The 16,351-nt window shown below is 43.9% G+C and overlaps 4 protein-coding genes across 4 annotated transcripts; 2 read left to right on the top strand and 2 right to left on the bottom strand.

Moving 5' to 3' along the window:
- Positions 1 to 2,253: 2,253 nt before the first annotated feature.
- Positions 2,254 to 2,598, top strand: CCR75_004565 (uncharacterized protein; the record flags this gene model as incomplete). Its single annotated transcript, XM_067962651.1, has 2 exons — positions 2,254 to 2,387; positions 2,424 to 2,598. The coding sequence occupies 2 exons, from the start codon at positions 2,254 to 2,256 to the stop codon at positions 2,596 to 2,598; spliced, it is 309 nt and encodes a 102-aa protein (XP_067822011.1).
- A 403-nt stretch (positions 2,599 to 3,001) lies between these two features.
- Positions 3,002 to 3,643, top strand: CCR75_004566 (uncharacterized protein; the record flags this gene model as incomplete). The annotated part of the gene is made up of 1 exon (XM_067962652.1): positions 3,002 to 3,643. One exon carries the CDS (start codon positions 3,002 to 3,004, stop codon positions 3,641 to 3,643), a length of 642 nt encoding a protein of 213 aa, XP_067822012.1.
- A 68-nt stretch (positions 3,644 to 3,711) lies between these two features.
- On the bottom strand, positions 3,712 to 4,212 carry CCR75_004567 (uncharacterized protein; the record flags this gene model as incomplete). The annotated part of the gene is made up of 1 exon (XM_067962653.1): positions 3,712 to 4,212. The coding sequence occupies one exon, from the start codon at positions 4,210 to 4,212 to the stop codon at positions 3,712 to 3,714; it is 501 nt and encodes a 166-aa protein (XP_067822013.1).
- A 1,680-nt stretch (positions 4,213 to 5,892) lies between these two features.
- Positions 5,893 to 16,184, bottom strand: CCR75_004568 (uncharacterized protein; the record flags this gene model as incomplete). The annotated part of the gene is made up of 5 exons (XM_067962654.1): positions 5,893 to 8,112; positions 8,183 to 8,507; positions 8,565 to 10,192; positions 10,267 to 10,322; positions 10,400 to 16,184. 5 exons carry the CDS (start codon positions 16,182 to 16,184, stop codon positions 5,893 to 5,895), a joined length of 10,014 nt encoding a protein of 3,337 aa, XP_067822008.1.
- Between the last annotated feature and the right edge of the window lie 167 nt (positions 16,185 to 16,351).

Here is a 16,351-nt window from a genome sequence, read left to right as displayed (position 1 = left end):
GAAGGTGGATAACCACGCCAGCGAACAAGATAACTCGTTCGCTGCCCCTTCACATCACGGTGGTTCTGGATACGTTCCACAAGGAAACGTTGACCACCGTGGGAATCCACCAATGGTTGTGGTGGAGGAGGGAAAATTAGATCCGAACCGTATGTCGGATCTAATGTCGAAGATCGACAAAATGGATCACTTCCTCCATGATTTGGAGGAGGGACTTGAACATGAGCGCAGCAAGCGTCGCTCGTTGGAGCAGACGGTGCAGGCTCACCATATCGAGCGGTTGGGAGACCGTTCGAAGAGTGCGTACACCATGTTGGAGTACGAACGGAAATATCATGCTGTTCGCGATGAGCTGTCGTCAGCTCATCGTAGTTTCGAGGATATTCGGAACCGGCATGAGAAACTTCAGGTTCCACATGAGAATCTGGTTCGCGATCACAAGAATTTTTTGGGGATTCTTGAAAAGGGTGGTCAAATCCGTCCTCGGAAGAAACCGCGTACTGATGGTACGGGCGGAGCCGACCAACGTACAACGTAGGATGCGTTCGCATCCTATGTGGCAATTCTATTGTGTACGCATTGCCTCTGCGATGCAGTACACGGAAAGGACCAATGAACTTGGGTAGTAGTTTACTGTTACCCACATTAGTGACTAATCGCTTGGGTAAGTTTACCGTAGAGAGTAGCATTAGATCATTAACTTTCAATGAATGAACATTTGCCCTTCCATGGTTGTCTGCATTCCGCCTCTGTCGGTCCACTGCGTTAGCAATGGAAATCTGAACGAAACGGATTATTTATTCTCGAGTTAGCAGTAACTCTTCTGCTAACTCATTTATTTTGTCTTTTTCAGTACGCTTTGTGCGTACTGCCATGAGATCATTCTCATCTTCGATGTCGATTTCTTCGACATCGACATCACTCGCGTCGTTGTTAATTTCGACGCGTGATGACCCGCATGAGTTGATTCTTCATGCGATGGAAATTTTAAAATGATGGTTCTGACCAATCAACATCGTTTTAAAAACTAAGTGGTCGAATAGCGACCACTCCATCCAATGACAGTCAGAGTGATTGTCGTTTGAGGGAGGGGTGATGTAACGGGGTGTATCGTTACATGAAATTAACACTTAAAGGTTGTTAATTAATATATTATCTAAAAGGTAGATAATATTTGCAGGACAATATAATATTCAGAATTCTTATCCATAAATAGGTATAGACCGTTATACCTATTCATCCCGCAGACTAATCAGCTATAGGAGTAATCAAGAGAGGGTTACAGATAAGGTAGAGATAAAAATTCATTTACATGTTTAGTATTAGATTGTAATTAAGTTAGTATTTACAACGATAAAACAAGAGACACTTAATTATATTAATACAGTTCTCATTTTACCCTCTTAAGCTAGTTACCTAAAGAGAAGTCTTCCTCTGCACGTACTTGTGTACGTGAAATAATGTAGGGCACCACTCGCAACTAAAGCAGTGCAAAGTGAACTTGTACTGAAGCAGTACAAGTCGTAGGGCCCCGTTACAAAGAGACTGAATAATTTCCTTTTTCGAACGAGAAAGACTCGTTAAAGTGATGTAATTATGCTGTGCGCAACGGTTTTCCGTGTATATATATAGGCTATAGCCAGGGGCATTTTGGTCATTTATAAAGGTACAGGGGTATTTCCGTCTTTTCTGCATTTGTTAGGGGTATTTTGGTACTTTTCCCAAGTTTTAAGGCCTATATATTTTATATATTACGCCACAATTTCGGCCTAAAGATTTTACTGCCATGTGAGCTAACTTTTAAGGCTTGTACGATCGCATGCGCAATCTATATTGCTAATAATAAATCGACAAGAAAGAATGCTGCGAGTTGGTATTAATTTTGGCTTTGATTTCGCTTAGGAACCACGGGCAATTTAATACATTGCCAATACATACTTAATGAAGCTAAACATTAATTTTCGAGTATGAATCAATCGACAAAACTCAAACTATCGTAATTATTGTAAGCTATTTAGTCACATAGCTTACAATAACTTGACAGCGTAAGCCATAAACGGAATATAAAGCTCAATTGAACTAGAAATGTATCCATCACACATTCATATCTCGTTCTATACACAATATTGTGTACTCTACGGCGTCCGGCGGCTTCTTATCCTTCGATAAGTTAGACGTTGAACGTAAACATTAAAGGTATCGTCTTTGATTTGAATGCGATCGATATTGCTATCGTCAAACTCCTCTTAAGCTATGCAATGCGAGCTCGCCTCTATTCAATATTTGCAAGATGGTGCTCGTATGCTTATGGCTGCTACCTACATAGAGCTAGGGATGCCATACTTGCCAATGCGCCATGGTTCCCCCAACCCCGTCATGTTTAACGAGTAAGATGCTTGTCACAGGAATATTCTTTGAAGTAGGTTCTGCGCGTTTTTTGTACTTGCTGAGCATGCGAAAAGTAACGAATACTCCAAAGAAGAGCCGAAGTTAACCCAAACAATAATTTCAGCTAATGATATCTCGTTGCAAAGAAAGCCAGTTGTACGAGTTGCTGACGTTGAAGAAGAGAAGAATGAATTGCAGGCTGATATTTGAGAAAAAACTTTGAGAGCTGAACTCAACTTGCTTTTTCTTCAATCTACCACGTTTCCGCTTGAGGGGACTTGATATCTGCAAATTCTTTCTTAAGAAATTTCTTTACACATAATAAAGTATACGGTATACGCAAAAACATTAAGGCACAAAGTAGGTTTTTGTCAAACTAAAAGTGCATTAAGAAAGGCAGAGCTACATCTCGACAGATATACCATTGTTTTGTGGCCATTATTATACATGTTACGATCCTGTTTTAAAGAATACAACTAGTAAGAGGTTTATCCATCGAAAGGCGCAACGTCACTTCGATAAACTGGAAAAATCTGAAGGGTTACACTTGTCCAATTCAAAGTGTAAACGGAACTCGCAGTCCTCGTTTTAAAGTTTATTTCGCAACTTATTCATGCGTGGTACTCGACTCATGTACGATCGTTGGCTCCAGAGCTCTCCCTTGCTTACAAAAGGCGTGACGTCGGCCATTCTTTTTGGCCTTGGCGACCAAATTGCTCAACGAATCGACAAATTCGACGAAAATGAGCGCGACGGATGCGATACTTACAATTGTTATGGGTTGCAACGAACAGCAAAAATGATGGTCTGGGGTGGATTCGTTTTCGCCCCCGTTGGCCATGTGTGGTACAATTTTCTAGAAAAGGCCGTACGTGGCACGGGAATGACTGCCGTCGCAAAGAAAGTTGCCGCCGATCAAGTCGTTTTCTCACCCCCTTTATCACTAGCTTTTTTTACGTACTCGGGAGTGTCGGAGACGTTATCATTGCGAAATGCCGTGGATACAGCAGCGACAAAGTTGGCTCCGACACTTGCAGTGAATTGGACCGTTTGGCCCTTAGTCCACGTGTGCACATTTGGGTTTGTTCCATTACAATACCGGATTTTGTTTATCAATGTCGTCAACATTGGGTGGTCTGCATTTCTATCCCGAATGGCAACTCAAGAAGACGGAAGAGTTTCCACGGCGCAGAAATTCGAAGATTATTTGATTCAGCAAATGGAGGAAACCGAAGAAACGACTATAGTTTCATAATAAAACCCATACTTTCGACATCATTGTGCTACTTTCCATAAAAATAAAAGAAGTCTATTGATAATTTTTTATACGTTAGTTGTAAATGAGACTGTCAAATCTTGTATTGGAGCATACCCTGTCACAACTGATTCAATTTCAATATCATCATCCTCACTGTCGACATAAGGTCGTGGCCGGACCACGTTGGTATTATTAATACTTGACCTTCGTCGACCAGTGCTGGTCACAGCAGTCAATGGATGCTGTGGGTCTTCAAATTCCATTGAGAGTGTCACAACTTGTAGCGTCGATAGCCCTACTGGCGCCGCAACATCCGCTGTGTCTTCTCTCTCTTGTCTTTTTGATGTTACAAGAACGTTCTCCAAAGTCCTCTGTTGGGACACAACTTTAGCACAGTACGTTTTCCAGCCTACGAGCGACAGCAGAGGACCATGTACCGGTACACGGTCGTGATTCACTTCCTCAGGCGCTTGATTGGATCGACGGCTCCAGATTAAGCACGCAATCACGGGGATAACAAAGCATAGAATGGCAATGACGATTGTGTCAGTCACTAGGATGTCCATTACATATACAGATGTCGTAAACCTTGCGAAATGTACAATCGACTCGTAGAAACGGAAACTGAGCAATCCCACGTAGAACGGACAGAGCTTGATTTCGATTTGATCAAATAACACGCGGTGCAATCAGAAATGCTAGGTTGTGATGGTGAAAGGAAAAAGGAGTTTATGTGTCCATTGCAATTAAAAAGTCCTCGAGTGCACTTGGATGGAGGCAACACCTCTGCAGGGGTTACAAAACGTAGATATTACTGACTTCAGTCCGGAACGCCTTAGCGTACATTTGTGGTTCTAATGGCAAGAAAGAACTGAAGAGCCACATGTGCATTAATCAAATCTTGCGAATACCTCGAGTTTTTGTAGTCTTGTTTGCAAATTATCGGCAAATGAAGGATGTTTAGATCGACAGGCACAAGAGGTATTGGAAGAACTATTTTATAGAGAACAATTGGCAAAATCGATTTAAGATACAAGATTATAATTGCACAGTTGCAAAATCAAAGGTTTTCCTATTTGTCATGTTTATAACAGACTAAAAGCTACGCTCATTCTAAGCGAGTCAGTAGTGACCACCTGATTATAGCAGTACTTAATTATAGAAGCATGGTCGCGATTTCAAGCAGTGATGATGATGGTCAGGATAGCCATCCAGCGTAGAAATAAGTCATCAATTCATAAGTGTGTCACCATCGTCACAGCATAATTGCTGTCACTATCACGGGCACCCAGCTACAATATTAGAGCATACGTCTTTGCAACGATCTGCACCATACTGTTATCTTAGAATCAGATGACGGAACGAAGAAAGAGCGGAAGGGCAGTGGGTGTATCCATGTAACGATGTGCAAAAGTACCTGCAATATCCCAACGTGCAAATTTCGAGCAAGTCACAAGTAAAGTAATTATTATGTGTATTGTTCTGTCTCTACTATGATTTGTTGCTGCGTTTAAAATAGTTTTCGCGCTATTCCGTTTCTTTATACTGTTCGATAATGCGCTGCCTGCATTTGATTATCGAATACAACCCGTTTTTAAAATGCCACAACGTGTAAGAGGTGAAAATGCCTATTGTTCGCCTCTGCAACGGAAAACACAGTCCGGCTAAAAGAAAAAAATAGATTAGGCGTCCATAAAGTTTCTTCTCTAGTTTACTTAAAAGATGCATATAAAACCATAAAAGCAGAGCAATATATGTTGATGAGAGACGGGCATGCATTTAATTTTTTATGAGTTCTGATGTTATATGTCGCTGGGGGTGTACAACTAGCACAGGGGCTGTATATATACCAGTGGCCTTTTGAGAATTGAAACGATAAAGCAAGATTTTCTGCATTTCAGCTACACAGTCGCCCACTTACAGTGAATGTTTATATGGAAAGAAGCAATACTTAATTTCTTAACATGTGCTCATCGCTAATTAAGGCCTTCTCAAAAATAATATTACTATTCAATTACATCAAAGAAAATTGTAAGCTTTATTTGTCACTACAAATACTAATTTATCTTCTCAAAGTTAAACTCTTGAATTCTACGAATCAAAAAATGCCCTTAACAAGCCCAATATTACAAAATGCTACGACAAATCAATGTCTACTTTTGTCAGCATAAATATCATAAATCCAATGTAATTAGCTATCGTTCGATGCTAGTCAAAGCCAAGAATATCGTACCCCATCCCACACGTTACTGTAGCACACACACATAAGAGCGTAACACGTGCTTTTTGTCCTTGACTTTCGGACAAAGACGGCGTGCTTCTGCTAATAAAAGCGTGGCTCGGCGTCGTCGTCGCCACCATAGCTGCAAGAGAACCACCGCTCGATGATCAATCCGTTCTTGCTCTTCCAGTGGCACGGATCCAGGTCCATAGACCGTCAAGAGACCCACACTACTTGAATCAAATTGTCGTGGTTTTCGCACAATCGTTTTCGTCATCGTTCGTTCTTCTGCGGCATCAAAGGCATCCACTTCTTCAATCACTGCACGCTGAAAAGCCACCAAATCGTCTTCAAAAGCTTTGCGTCGACTTTCAGGAACAAAAGGGGTTAAAATGGCACCAACGATTCCCGTCGCACCAGCGACAATCTCGTAACTTGCACTAATTGTATTCATTGCCAAGGACCGTACACCAAGATAAGCTCCACTAATGAGTTCCAATGGACTTCCAGAAGCTAACCCACGTGCAGGTAAGCGTATTAACTCGACAATTCCATGTCCAAGTCGATAGACAATTCGAAACGGATTGGCATACACCGACACGGTATGTAACCCTCGAAGAACGAGAATCACAGCTTGTTGCGAGTAGCGTCGTACCACTTTTTCCACAACACTTGCTTGAGGCTCGTACAAGTGCGTAAACGTGAGTTTGGTTAAATACAATCGAAAATCTTTCACATTCGACTCGGGGAGGTACACAGCTAATCGACGACCGGATGGTCCTAAGGTCTTGATATACCGTCCCCCGTGAAGTTCCATACTAAATTGAATTCGAACCGTTTCAATCGACAACTCTTCGATATACACGCCACTTCCAACGTCGTCCATTGGCGTGAAGGCTAATACGTTACTACGAGTACTCTGTTCGTCGGAATGCACGGACGAACCTAAGACACTCGAGTCTCCACTTCCTGCATAATCCAATTGAGTATTCACAATGGTCTCAAAACCATGATACGTCGTCAAGCCTTCTAACCCTTGAAACACACGAATTAAATTCACCACAAACTTCTCGTCCGTCGAGATTTCAAGTTCTTGAAGAATGAATTCAATCAATTCATAGTGCGTAAATTCCCCCGCGTGACAACTTGCGTTCCATAACATTCGAAATTGAAGGACACTAACACTATTCGGATCAAGTTCTTGAAAAATTCCACGGTATCGATACCTCACAAAACTGCGCCATCGATCTCGCAAACGTACCGACACGCCTTCTTTCACTTGATGAACTTTTGGACCCAATACGACTTGGTGCTCCATTTGATTGTCCATTTGAAGATTTCCGAGTGAAAAGACCACTTCACTACTACCACCGGCACACGAGTAGAGCAAGCCGAGACGTTGCATGGATAAATACGCGACTTCGACCATATTCGAATTGGCATTGTGAAGAAACGATAACCCAATGCTAGGAATCACGGCACTCATGTTGTAAATGCCCGTTGGTTGCACGTGTTCCCGTACCAATGTATGAAATTTGAGTGCCACGAGCACTTCGCCAACAATCTCGCCGCTTTGAGGATCCCGTAGTTCCCACCAATGGCCTTCCATGCGTCCAAGCGATCGTCGTGCTTGCTCGGCCGTGTTGTATGCAAGCGCAATCGATCGTTTCGCACCAACACCCATTCGTGTCCATGCTTTCTTTGGAATTTTAATTTCAATCGTTCCTGTGGCACTATTTTCATACGCTTTCATTCGATACGCATCGTGTTCGTCAAAAGGCTCTGACGATGCAAAAGAATGGTGCTCAATGTCGCGAAGCGGAATCAATTCGTCCGTGTACGATGATACCTCGCTCGTACTGCGTGGCAATAGTTGGTTTCGTGACTGTGTTGATAAACTGTCGAATCTATTGTCTAATGACAAAGGACATTGCCGCGTCGGGGACGTTTCGGGAGTGCGTAAGAATTTAAACGACGTCAAGTCTTCTCCTCCAGGGGATTCCAGCTCGATGGAATTGAAAGCAGGCTTTACGAAATCGTCGTCTTCACGAGGATTGCTCGTACAAGAGCTTTCGTCCGGAATACCAATCGACGACATGTCTTGCAAACGTCCTGTTGGGTCTTCGTGACTTTCATAAAAATTTAACGTGAGCTTCTTTGGCCGGGAATCACACGCAAACTCAAGATCCGAGTCAAATCGATACACATGAGCCGTCTTTAATTCCTTTGATTCCGTTGTTTTGGCCTATTCATCATAACAAAAACGATTAGAAAAAACAAACAAATATCTATCGAGTGCAATGCAGTTGACAAACCCCATGATTGTCCGTCTCTGCAATCAACTCAGCAGTGGAATCGGGCTTGAGAATCAATGCCGTCTTCAGACGTACCGCGACAATTTTCACTTCCAAGATATAACGTGGTGGTTTATTCGTGTCGTGATCCCGAAAGACCAAGACCCGAGAAGCCCGATCAACCACAATATCGCCTGTAATGGTTTTCGATTTGCTTCCAAACATGCGGTACCGCAGAGCATCGAGATTTCGCTCGCGATCCAAGTTTGCAAAGTCATAAATGCCATAATTCCGTGACACCATTTTCACTCGACCGACTTTACTTCCCGTACGACAAGCCACGCGCCTACATATCGTCAAATAAGCCTCAGTATGCCAAAGAAAAACACACACACACACGTACCAAGGTCCATTCGGTTTCACCCATGCAAACGGTAGAAACTCGTGGCTTCGAATCATCACGGTTTCATCGGAATTATGAACTTGATTCACATAGACGTCGGAGCTGGACTCGTTGCGGATCATATACATTGGTGGATCATCTCGTAAAAGCGTAATAACAATTGTTGGACCAACGTTACTGATTCGAACTTTAATTCGATGCATTTCAACATCACTTGGTTGAAGCCCTTCGTGTGTGTATACAGTGCCACCACTCGCATGATTCCATGAATCAATCACATGGCCTTTTAATTTTAATGAAAATTCATTCTCTTCGTCAACAGTAAACGGACCACTCCACTCGGCTCCGTAATGGTCCATTCGTAGATACACCCGTCGATTTGTCACGCTCGTTGTTGCATCAAAATCAAAAGGATGGGAGAATGGCATTCCATTCTTGGACATGGCCAGTAGCTCCACCACGCGATTACTTGAGCGCATGTATTGCGATACTTTAAACGTTGCAAATGTTTTGTTTACAAACACAAAATGAGACGACACAATCACTTGGGTTGTACGATGAAATTGACCCAATGGACGCTGAATTGAAATTCCTAATTCAATGCGTGTTCGAGGACCTAATGTGCTTCCAAATTTAAGTGCAATGGGTTCTTGCACACCGACAATTGTTGCATGAATTTTCTCCGACCATCGCGAGACTTCGGTATCGATAATGGTACCGATTTCAAAAGCTTGACTTGGACAATCCAGTAATCGAGGTACGGGTCGTTGAGACACGAGTTGAGGCACGACTAACACCGATGCTTCGAGGTTTTCGGCACACCGAAACAATAGCATGGGCACGTGCGATTGGTTGTACACCCATAACGAGCAAAAGAGCACCATTCGTGGACTTCCATCATCGGCTGTCGTATAGTCAATGCGTGTCACGACCTTATTCGAAGTAATAGTGACCTCTTGAAACGCACTATTCGATTTCTGAGGTGACGGGAGGAATTCGACAATGACATCCTTTGCACCACCAACAGCACCAAGCATGGTCTTGATCGATTTGTCCATACTTTCACGATAAATACAGTCGCCTAGATTCAATGCACGGCTCCAAATCGAGTCCATCTCGGGCAATCGTAGCATCAATTGAGCATGCAATTGAAAATCATGAATCAACACTTCTTCCCCAGGCGACAACGTCCCCGTTTGCACAACTCTTGGAGGTATTCCATTCGTGACAATCTTGTATTGGACTCGAATTGGAAGCGTGTTTTCAAGAATTAAACACGAAAGCAAGGAAATGCGATACTTGGTCGCATAGGTTTGCAATTCACCGTCTTCGCGTGCATTTCCACGCATAATCATCCCTTGGTGCTCTTCACGATACACTTTCCGCATGTGCGCCGTAATGGTCACATAGAGACAATAGCCCACTCGATCACAATCTTCGGGTTCGAGTGTCAAAATCGTCGACCCTGCTGCCAATTTATTTAAATCGGCAACAATCGTGGGTTTACATCCATCGACTTTTACAACAATCGAGTCTTTTTCGTCTCCAAACATGGCACAAATCGGAACCGGCATCTTACTTCGTGATGTCAGCACCATCAACTTTCCACGTCTTGAAAACGAACCACTCTACAATAATAAATATCCTTCGTCTTACTACGTTTTCGGCACACCAGATTCAATCATCAAGACAGTCAACGTACCTCCCCAGGCGCCAACTGTGTTTGAGATGTCCACAGTTCCATATCGAGGCTAGTCCCTACGAAAAAAAAAACAATCAAAACACCACATAAGCACCAAGAACACAAGACGTAAGATGCATGCGTTAGAATAAACCATTTTTGATCTGAACAGGCGAATTCAAGAGCAAAACGCGTCGAGACTCGTCTCGTTGAGCGACTTTCACTTCTGCCAGCACTTTTTCACCTTGAATTAAAAACTTTCCTGCGCGACGGAGGGGACACATAAGGATCATACGCATTGGTCCAATAATAACTTCTAACGCCAATGGGGGGATATAACTCCCACGTAAGCCATCCGATAACAGTACGTGATCTTTGCATTGATCCGACGACGACTCGGTTGTGTTGTTTGCTGTCACGATTTTAAGGGGATCAAAGACCAAGAATTGACCGTCTTTGACTTGCTGGGGTTCATTAAATCGACTCCCTCGATGAAGAACAGTCGAAGTGTCTGGAATAAAATGCAACCCAATAAACACTTCCCCCGTGATATTTCCACGCAAATCATGAAGACGATACCATCGATTTAATTTCATTCGAGTGGGATCTAAAGATGCCATGACATTCCCTGCTAAATTAATCTCAGCCGATCCAATGGAAGACCATTTTGTCCGTTGGGTCGTACTTGTTGTTGTCGTACTATCCTCTTGATCACGACGTTCTTGGACAGTTGGTAGCACCACTTGCTGCGGTGCAGGAACATCAAAGATCTCGTCTTCGTCGTCTTCGACTTCGACGTATTTATTCGTTACGTGATCAAAAACATAATTCCGTTTGCCTTCGTCGGTTGTAAGCACATCAATTCGCAAGATTGGCGTCACACCCGATTGAGCACCACCATACGGAAGCGAGAAAGTATGGCAAAAGTTCTCGACCGTTTCCATTTCACGAGGATGCCACCATGGTAACAAAACAACCGCAACACGAACGTTATGAAAACGCGAGTAGCCTGGAAACGACCATCCATCGCGAACCTCAACATGAAGTGTGCCAGCATGTGACGTATTTAAATTTGCAAGTCGAATTGGGACACCAAGGTTGTTTAATACACACACGCGTCCGTCTTCTTTCTTTGCTTCTCCATCGGCCGCGACGGCAGCAAGGGTCCGTCGCTCCACAATAATGTCTTGTTTTCGACGATTCTTGGCAATACTCGAGAGCAATCGAATTAAAGCATCCGTGCAATTGACATTCAGTCGTTGTAAAGCACTTAATTGCATGGTCGTGCCGTCATCGCCACCATCACGTCGTGCTTTGGCATACGCTCGCCATGGTTCAATAAAGGGCTCCCAATCGGCCAACGACGTATTGTAATACCGTGCCGAGATCTCCACGCTTGCATCAACGGCGTAATCTGTCAAGAACTCGGTGCGTGTGACGCATTGCATTTTCATATCGCTGACGGAAAAGTTCATGACGGGAATGTACGTATCCAACGAAACGACTGACAAACTGCGCTTGATCACTTCAAACACAACCGAGTAGCAAGCAATTGATAAACGATCGTGAATGCAACCAACACGGAGTCGCGTTCGATAGAGTGTCCGATGCGAAGTTTGACGTTCCAATGACTCGCTTAAGATACCAACGAGCCCTTGATAATTTAATAGCGGCATGAAGGCAGATACTTTTGCACGACGTTTCAAATGCTCTAAATTTACATCGTGTGGCTCCCACGGAATCATCCCAGCAGAAGTTGACGTAGAAATGCGACTTTGTCTTGCCAATGGAGAGCCGTGTTCGTCACGATCACATTGTGGTCGCGAAGTTACGACATCTTGCTCGACAAATGGCGTCAATCTCATGGACGAAAACCTTTCCGTTTGTGACGTTTGATCTCCAAGAAATGTGACATCATATGCTCTGTTCTCGACTTCGTCCGTCGTGTTCTCTTGGTTTTTTGCAAGTGCAAACTCCTCTTCCATGGACACGTTCCGTTGCGTCAAAGCTTCCAGTAATGCAAATAACAACTCTAATCTTCGATCGGCTTCTAATTTCACCTGACCAATTGAAATACTCACGGACCGATGGCATATAGGTCGCTTTGCCGACTCATCAACACACAACTCACAGCCCGCATGAGGCGAGTCGGTAGGTCGATACAATCGAAGATCGTAATTCAACCAAAACTTGTCGACTTGCACAAGTCGCAGCGCCACGTCTTCTGTTAATACAAACAATGCCGTGGGTCCAAGATGAAGTCGTGAAGTTTCAACACCCGCTTCAGCACGGTACGAACATGAACTGTCTTCGATCGTGAGCTTTGCGACACAGTGCGAATCTTCCAAGTACGCTTCGAGAATAGGAGCGCGAATCTGAAATCCCAGCTCCATCACTTCTTTCCAAACTGTAGTAGTACTGCTCGACTCGGAGGAGTCACGACCTGTACCTGTCTCTGTCAAGTCAGGATCTGTCGCCCACAACACACTCAATACAGAGAGAATCTCAACAAGAGTTTGCATTAACGGGAGTGGCATGACCCAACCGGATATCGTAAGATCTGCATGTAGGCCAGTTTGTAGTACAAAGCACGTCGGTGCCGCACAAGCTCCTCGATACGACATGCGAAGTATAAAAAACGGACCTTGATGAATCAATTGATCTGCTCGCATCTTTCCAAGTGTCAATTTGCCATTCCGAAGGCTCAAGAACTTGTCTCCAACGTGTAAGACACCATAGTCCGACGACTGTCGATGATCAAGCACTGTAAATTCTTTCAATGTTAAATACACCGCAAGTGCCAAGCCTTCTGGTTCACGAACTTGATGCACATCGATAGCAACAATAAGATTCGTAACGCTAAGTGAAAACCATGCCTTTTGCTGTTTCTTTAAAGCCGTCGACGATTGATAAATGCTTGAAAATCCTCCTTGCAAGAGCTCGTCAAGGGCTGCTCCCGTTCGAGATTCCAGCATGCAAAGTGACGCACTTTCGTCACTAAACGAGTGATTTCCATCGACTCTAGAAGCTCCGTTGGAAGAGTTCGTGTCCATTTCATCGTCGTGCCGTGCTCTCGCAATTCTCACGTTTGCTTCGATAGTATCCTTCCACTTTTTCAACTCTGTCTTATTATCAGAGCTTAACACATTACGAAGAGCCCCAGACCGTGTCGTAATTTCAAGAACGTGACACAAGGAACTCGTCGCAAAATTCCAGGGTCCTCCTGTCGCGTAGGGAACGAAACTAACCTTGCAATCAAGCAGACTATACACGTCGAGCAGATCAGCTCCGGAGCCATTTGTATACATGAAAAAGTTGCCATCTCCATCCAAGTGGCACCATGAACGGCGCCAGCGTCGAAACGCGAGCAAGTCGTCCATTGTATAGAGCCACCCCATGACTTCACTGCCTTGGTAAAAGATACAACGATTCCTGGCTAAAGCCAAGCGCACCATCTTTCGCTTTCGTACAATCGCTCCTCGTATAAAACGCTGCATGACCACAATCGCGTGTGCAGCTCTTGCCCAATCGTACACAGCTGGACGTTCGCTAGGTTCTTCACCAACCAATTGCTTCAGCAAAGCTCGATACGATGGCTCGTTCGCGATTGATACGGGAACTGTAGCTGCTTCAGGAGCACTCACGAATACACGCAATTGATCGATTGTGACTTTATACGAAACGTTGCTAGTTTTCAACGACGTGTCGGTATCAAGGACTGTATTGGAAAGGCTTGTTGTTGCGTCTGAAGACAATAGCTGGGAGGTTAATGTTGCCGAGTCACTAGTCTCCTTTCGAACGACAGATAATGGAGGCAATCCCGTCGTAATGGCCTTCTGCCAGTCATTCCAGTCATTTAGAAGCGCAGTCATTTTTCCTTCATCAAAGACGGCAATTAAATTCCCAATCGCTAACGCAATCATCGAACCATACGTCGTCACCACGTCAGGACGTGCGTGAGGATGTGCGCTATATAGCGCATTCAGAGTGAATCGAAGCGCAGGGTTTTCTAGCGTTTTCAAGTCACGCAGTCCGTCGGTTTTTTTTAAAAGACTAGAAACAATACAATGATTGCCTTCCTGATCGCATCGTGCCATGCTTTGTACGTAAAAGTCTTCAACTTGGACTTCGTAATAGTGATACGAGAATAAATTCGGACCATACCCGTTAATCAAGACGCTCGGATGAGCGCACAAGACTTCTGCAATCACTCGTTTCTGGAACGATCGGACAAGACTCAATTTTAATTGATTTGACGTAAAGAAAACACGTGCAACCGCACGAGATGGAGTGACGACGAGTGGCGTCGCGGTCGGATAACGAAACGTAAGAATTTTTGTGCCACGCATTGAATCAATCGCCAATTGGACATCTAAACCCGATTTATATTGGATTACTGACTCCAAGGGCTGGTCATTTACTTTAATCAACAACAACCCCGGTCGTAAACTATCATTTGCTCCAGCACGACTCTTGTCAGCACATCGCTTAATACTAATGTCATTTGATGACAATTGAGTAAACGAAAGTCCCGTAAATCCTTCTGGAAAGGACACATTGATCTCTGAAAGGACCAAATCGAGAGCACTCTTGTTTCGAACACTTTGAAACAATTGGGCACTTGTGCTATTGTCGAATCCCAACCGATTCCGTATTGCTAGCACTACTTCGCATGGAAGTTGTTGCTCAATCTTCGTCACGTGATGCCATGCTTCACTCTTTCGTACTTCATCCAAGTCGTCACGTTTTCGAGCAATGATAGTCTTCCAATGCACTAAATAATTGTCCGCCAATTCCACCATCGTTGCTTCATTACAAACAGCATGACTCTCCTTTGTCTGGACGTGTTCTGCGACCTTACTTCGCCACGTTTCATGTTGCGTAACTAAATCCATTACGACATTTCCTACGGACAATTGCTCTTCATCAAGTGTCAACCAGAGTTTAGACAAGTGGAACAGTGCGTCATACCGCAAATCGTTGGTTTCCATTTCTTGACTTGCTGTATTCATTGTTAATTTCAATGCCACTGTCATGGGAGCCACAATAAAACGATGTGCATGAACGCTTTCGTCAGCCATCCACCAATCGGCTCTCGCGGATCGTGATCCCATGTCTTTTAATCTTGATAAAGTGGACTGCAACACTTTGTAATGAACTCGAGAATGAATAAAATGCAGCGCCTTGGGATCAATATACGCCGATAAATCAATTGCATTGATTAACTTGAAAACAAAATGGCTTTGGACCGGCAAAGGATCGTGTTTTTCAGTGTCAAAGCTTTCGACACGCCAATTACTGGGCGTCGTAACAGCAGAGAGTGCACCAAGTGTCCATCCAACAGCAAATTTAACGCCTTCCGATCGATTTTTCTCGTGTTGCTTTACGCTTGGATTTGGTACTACGTGGGTGGTCGGAAACCACACGCCTTCGACACGAATGTGTAAATTTCGAATATCAATCTGTAAATTATCAATTAATTTAGTCATGGTACGTCCAATCCAGCCATTGGTACCAAAGTACCCTTCGGTCGCGTGGGGTACTGTATCCCCTGGTACGTTTACGCCATGCCATCGATCCTGTAAATCCTGTTCGAGTCGTTTCATTTTTATTGCCATTAATGTTGAGATCTCCTCGTTGAGCTGCGTGTCGTCATAATGAAGTGGTTCTAATACCAATAACACGTCTTGGAATTTAATTTTTGCTGATGCAGAGCCAAAGATGGCGGAAATAGGCAACGTCGCTTCGAATAGTCCAATAAACCCCGTCTTGAGTCGAAATGGGATCGAACTTGGTACAATACTTTCCTGAAGTGTCAAATTCTCGAGCTTTAGGTGCTCAGACGAATGCCATAGATTCGCCGACACATTAATTGTCTCACTCTTGACGTACTGGCCCAGGAAGTCGACAATCCACGACCGAAGCGGGCCTTCGAGCATGCTAGCGTTATAAATCGAAAAACGTGCGTTTTACGTAGAAAGCATTCGATTGGACAAAAAGAGTTAGGAAAGTACTTCATTGCGAAGAAGCCACGGAACATTGTACCGGTAAAGTGTCGCGAAACCGTCAGCCATAACCGGGACTATTCAATTAAAAAAAAACGTTT

This window comes from Bremia lactucae, linkage group LG11 (genome assembly GCF_004359215.1).
Source record: "Bremia lactucae strain SF5 linkage group LG11, whole genome shotgun sequence".
Lineage (NCBI taxonomy): Eukaryota > Oomycota > Peronosporomycetes > Peronosporales > Peronosporaceae > Bremia > Bremia lactucae.
The sequence above is the reverse complement of the archived record's forward strand: the minus strand, read 5'-3'. Positions and strand labels throughout refer to the sequence as shown.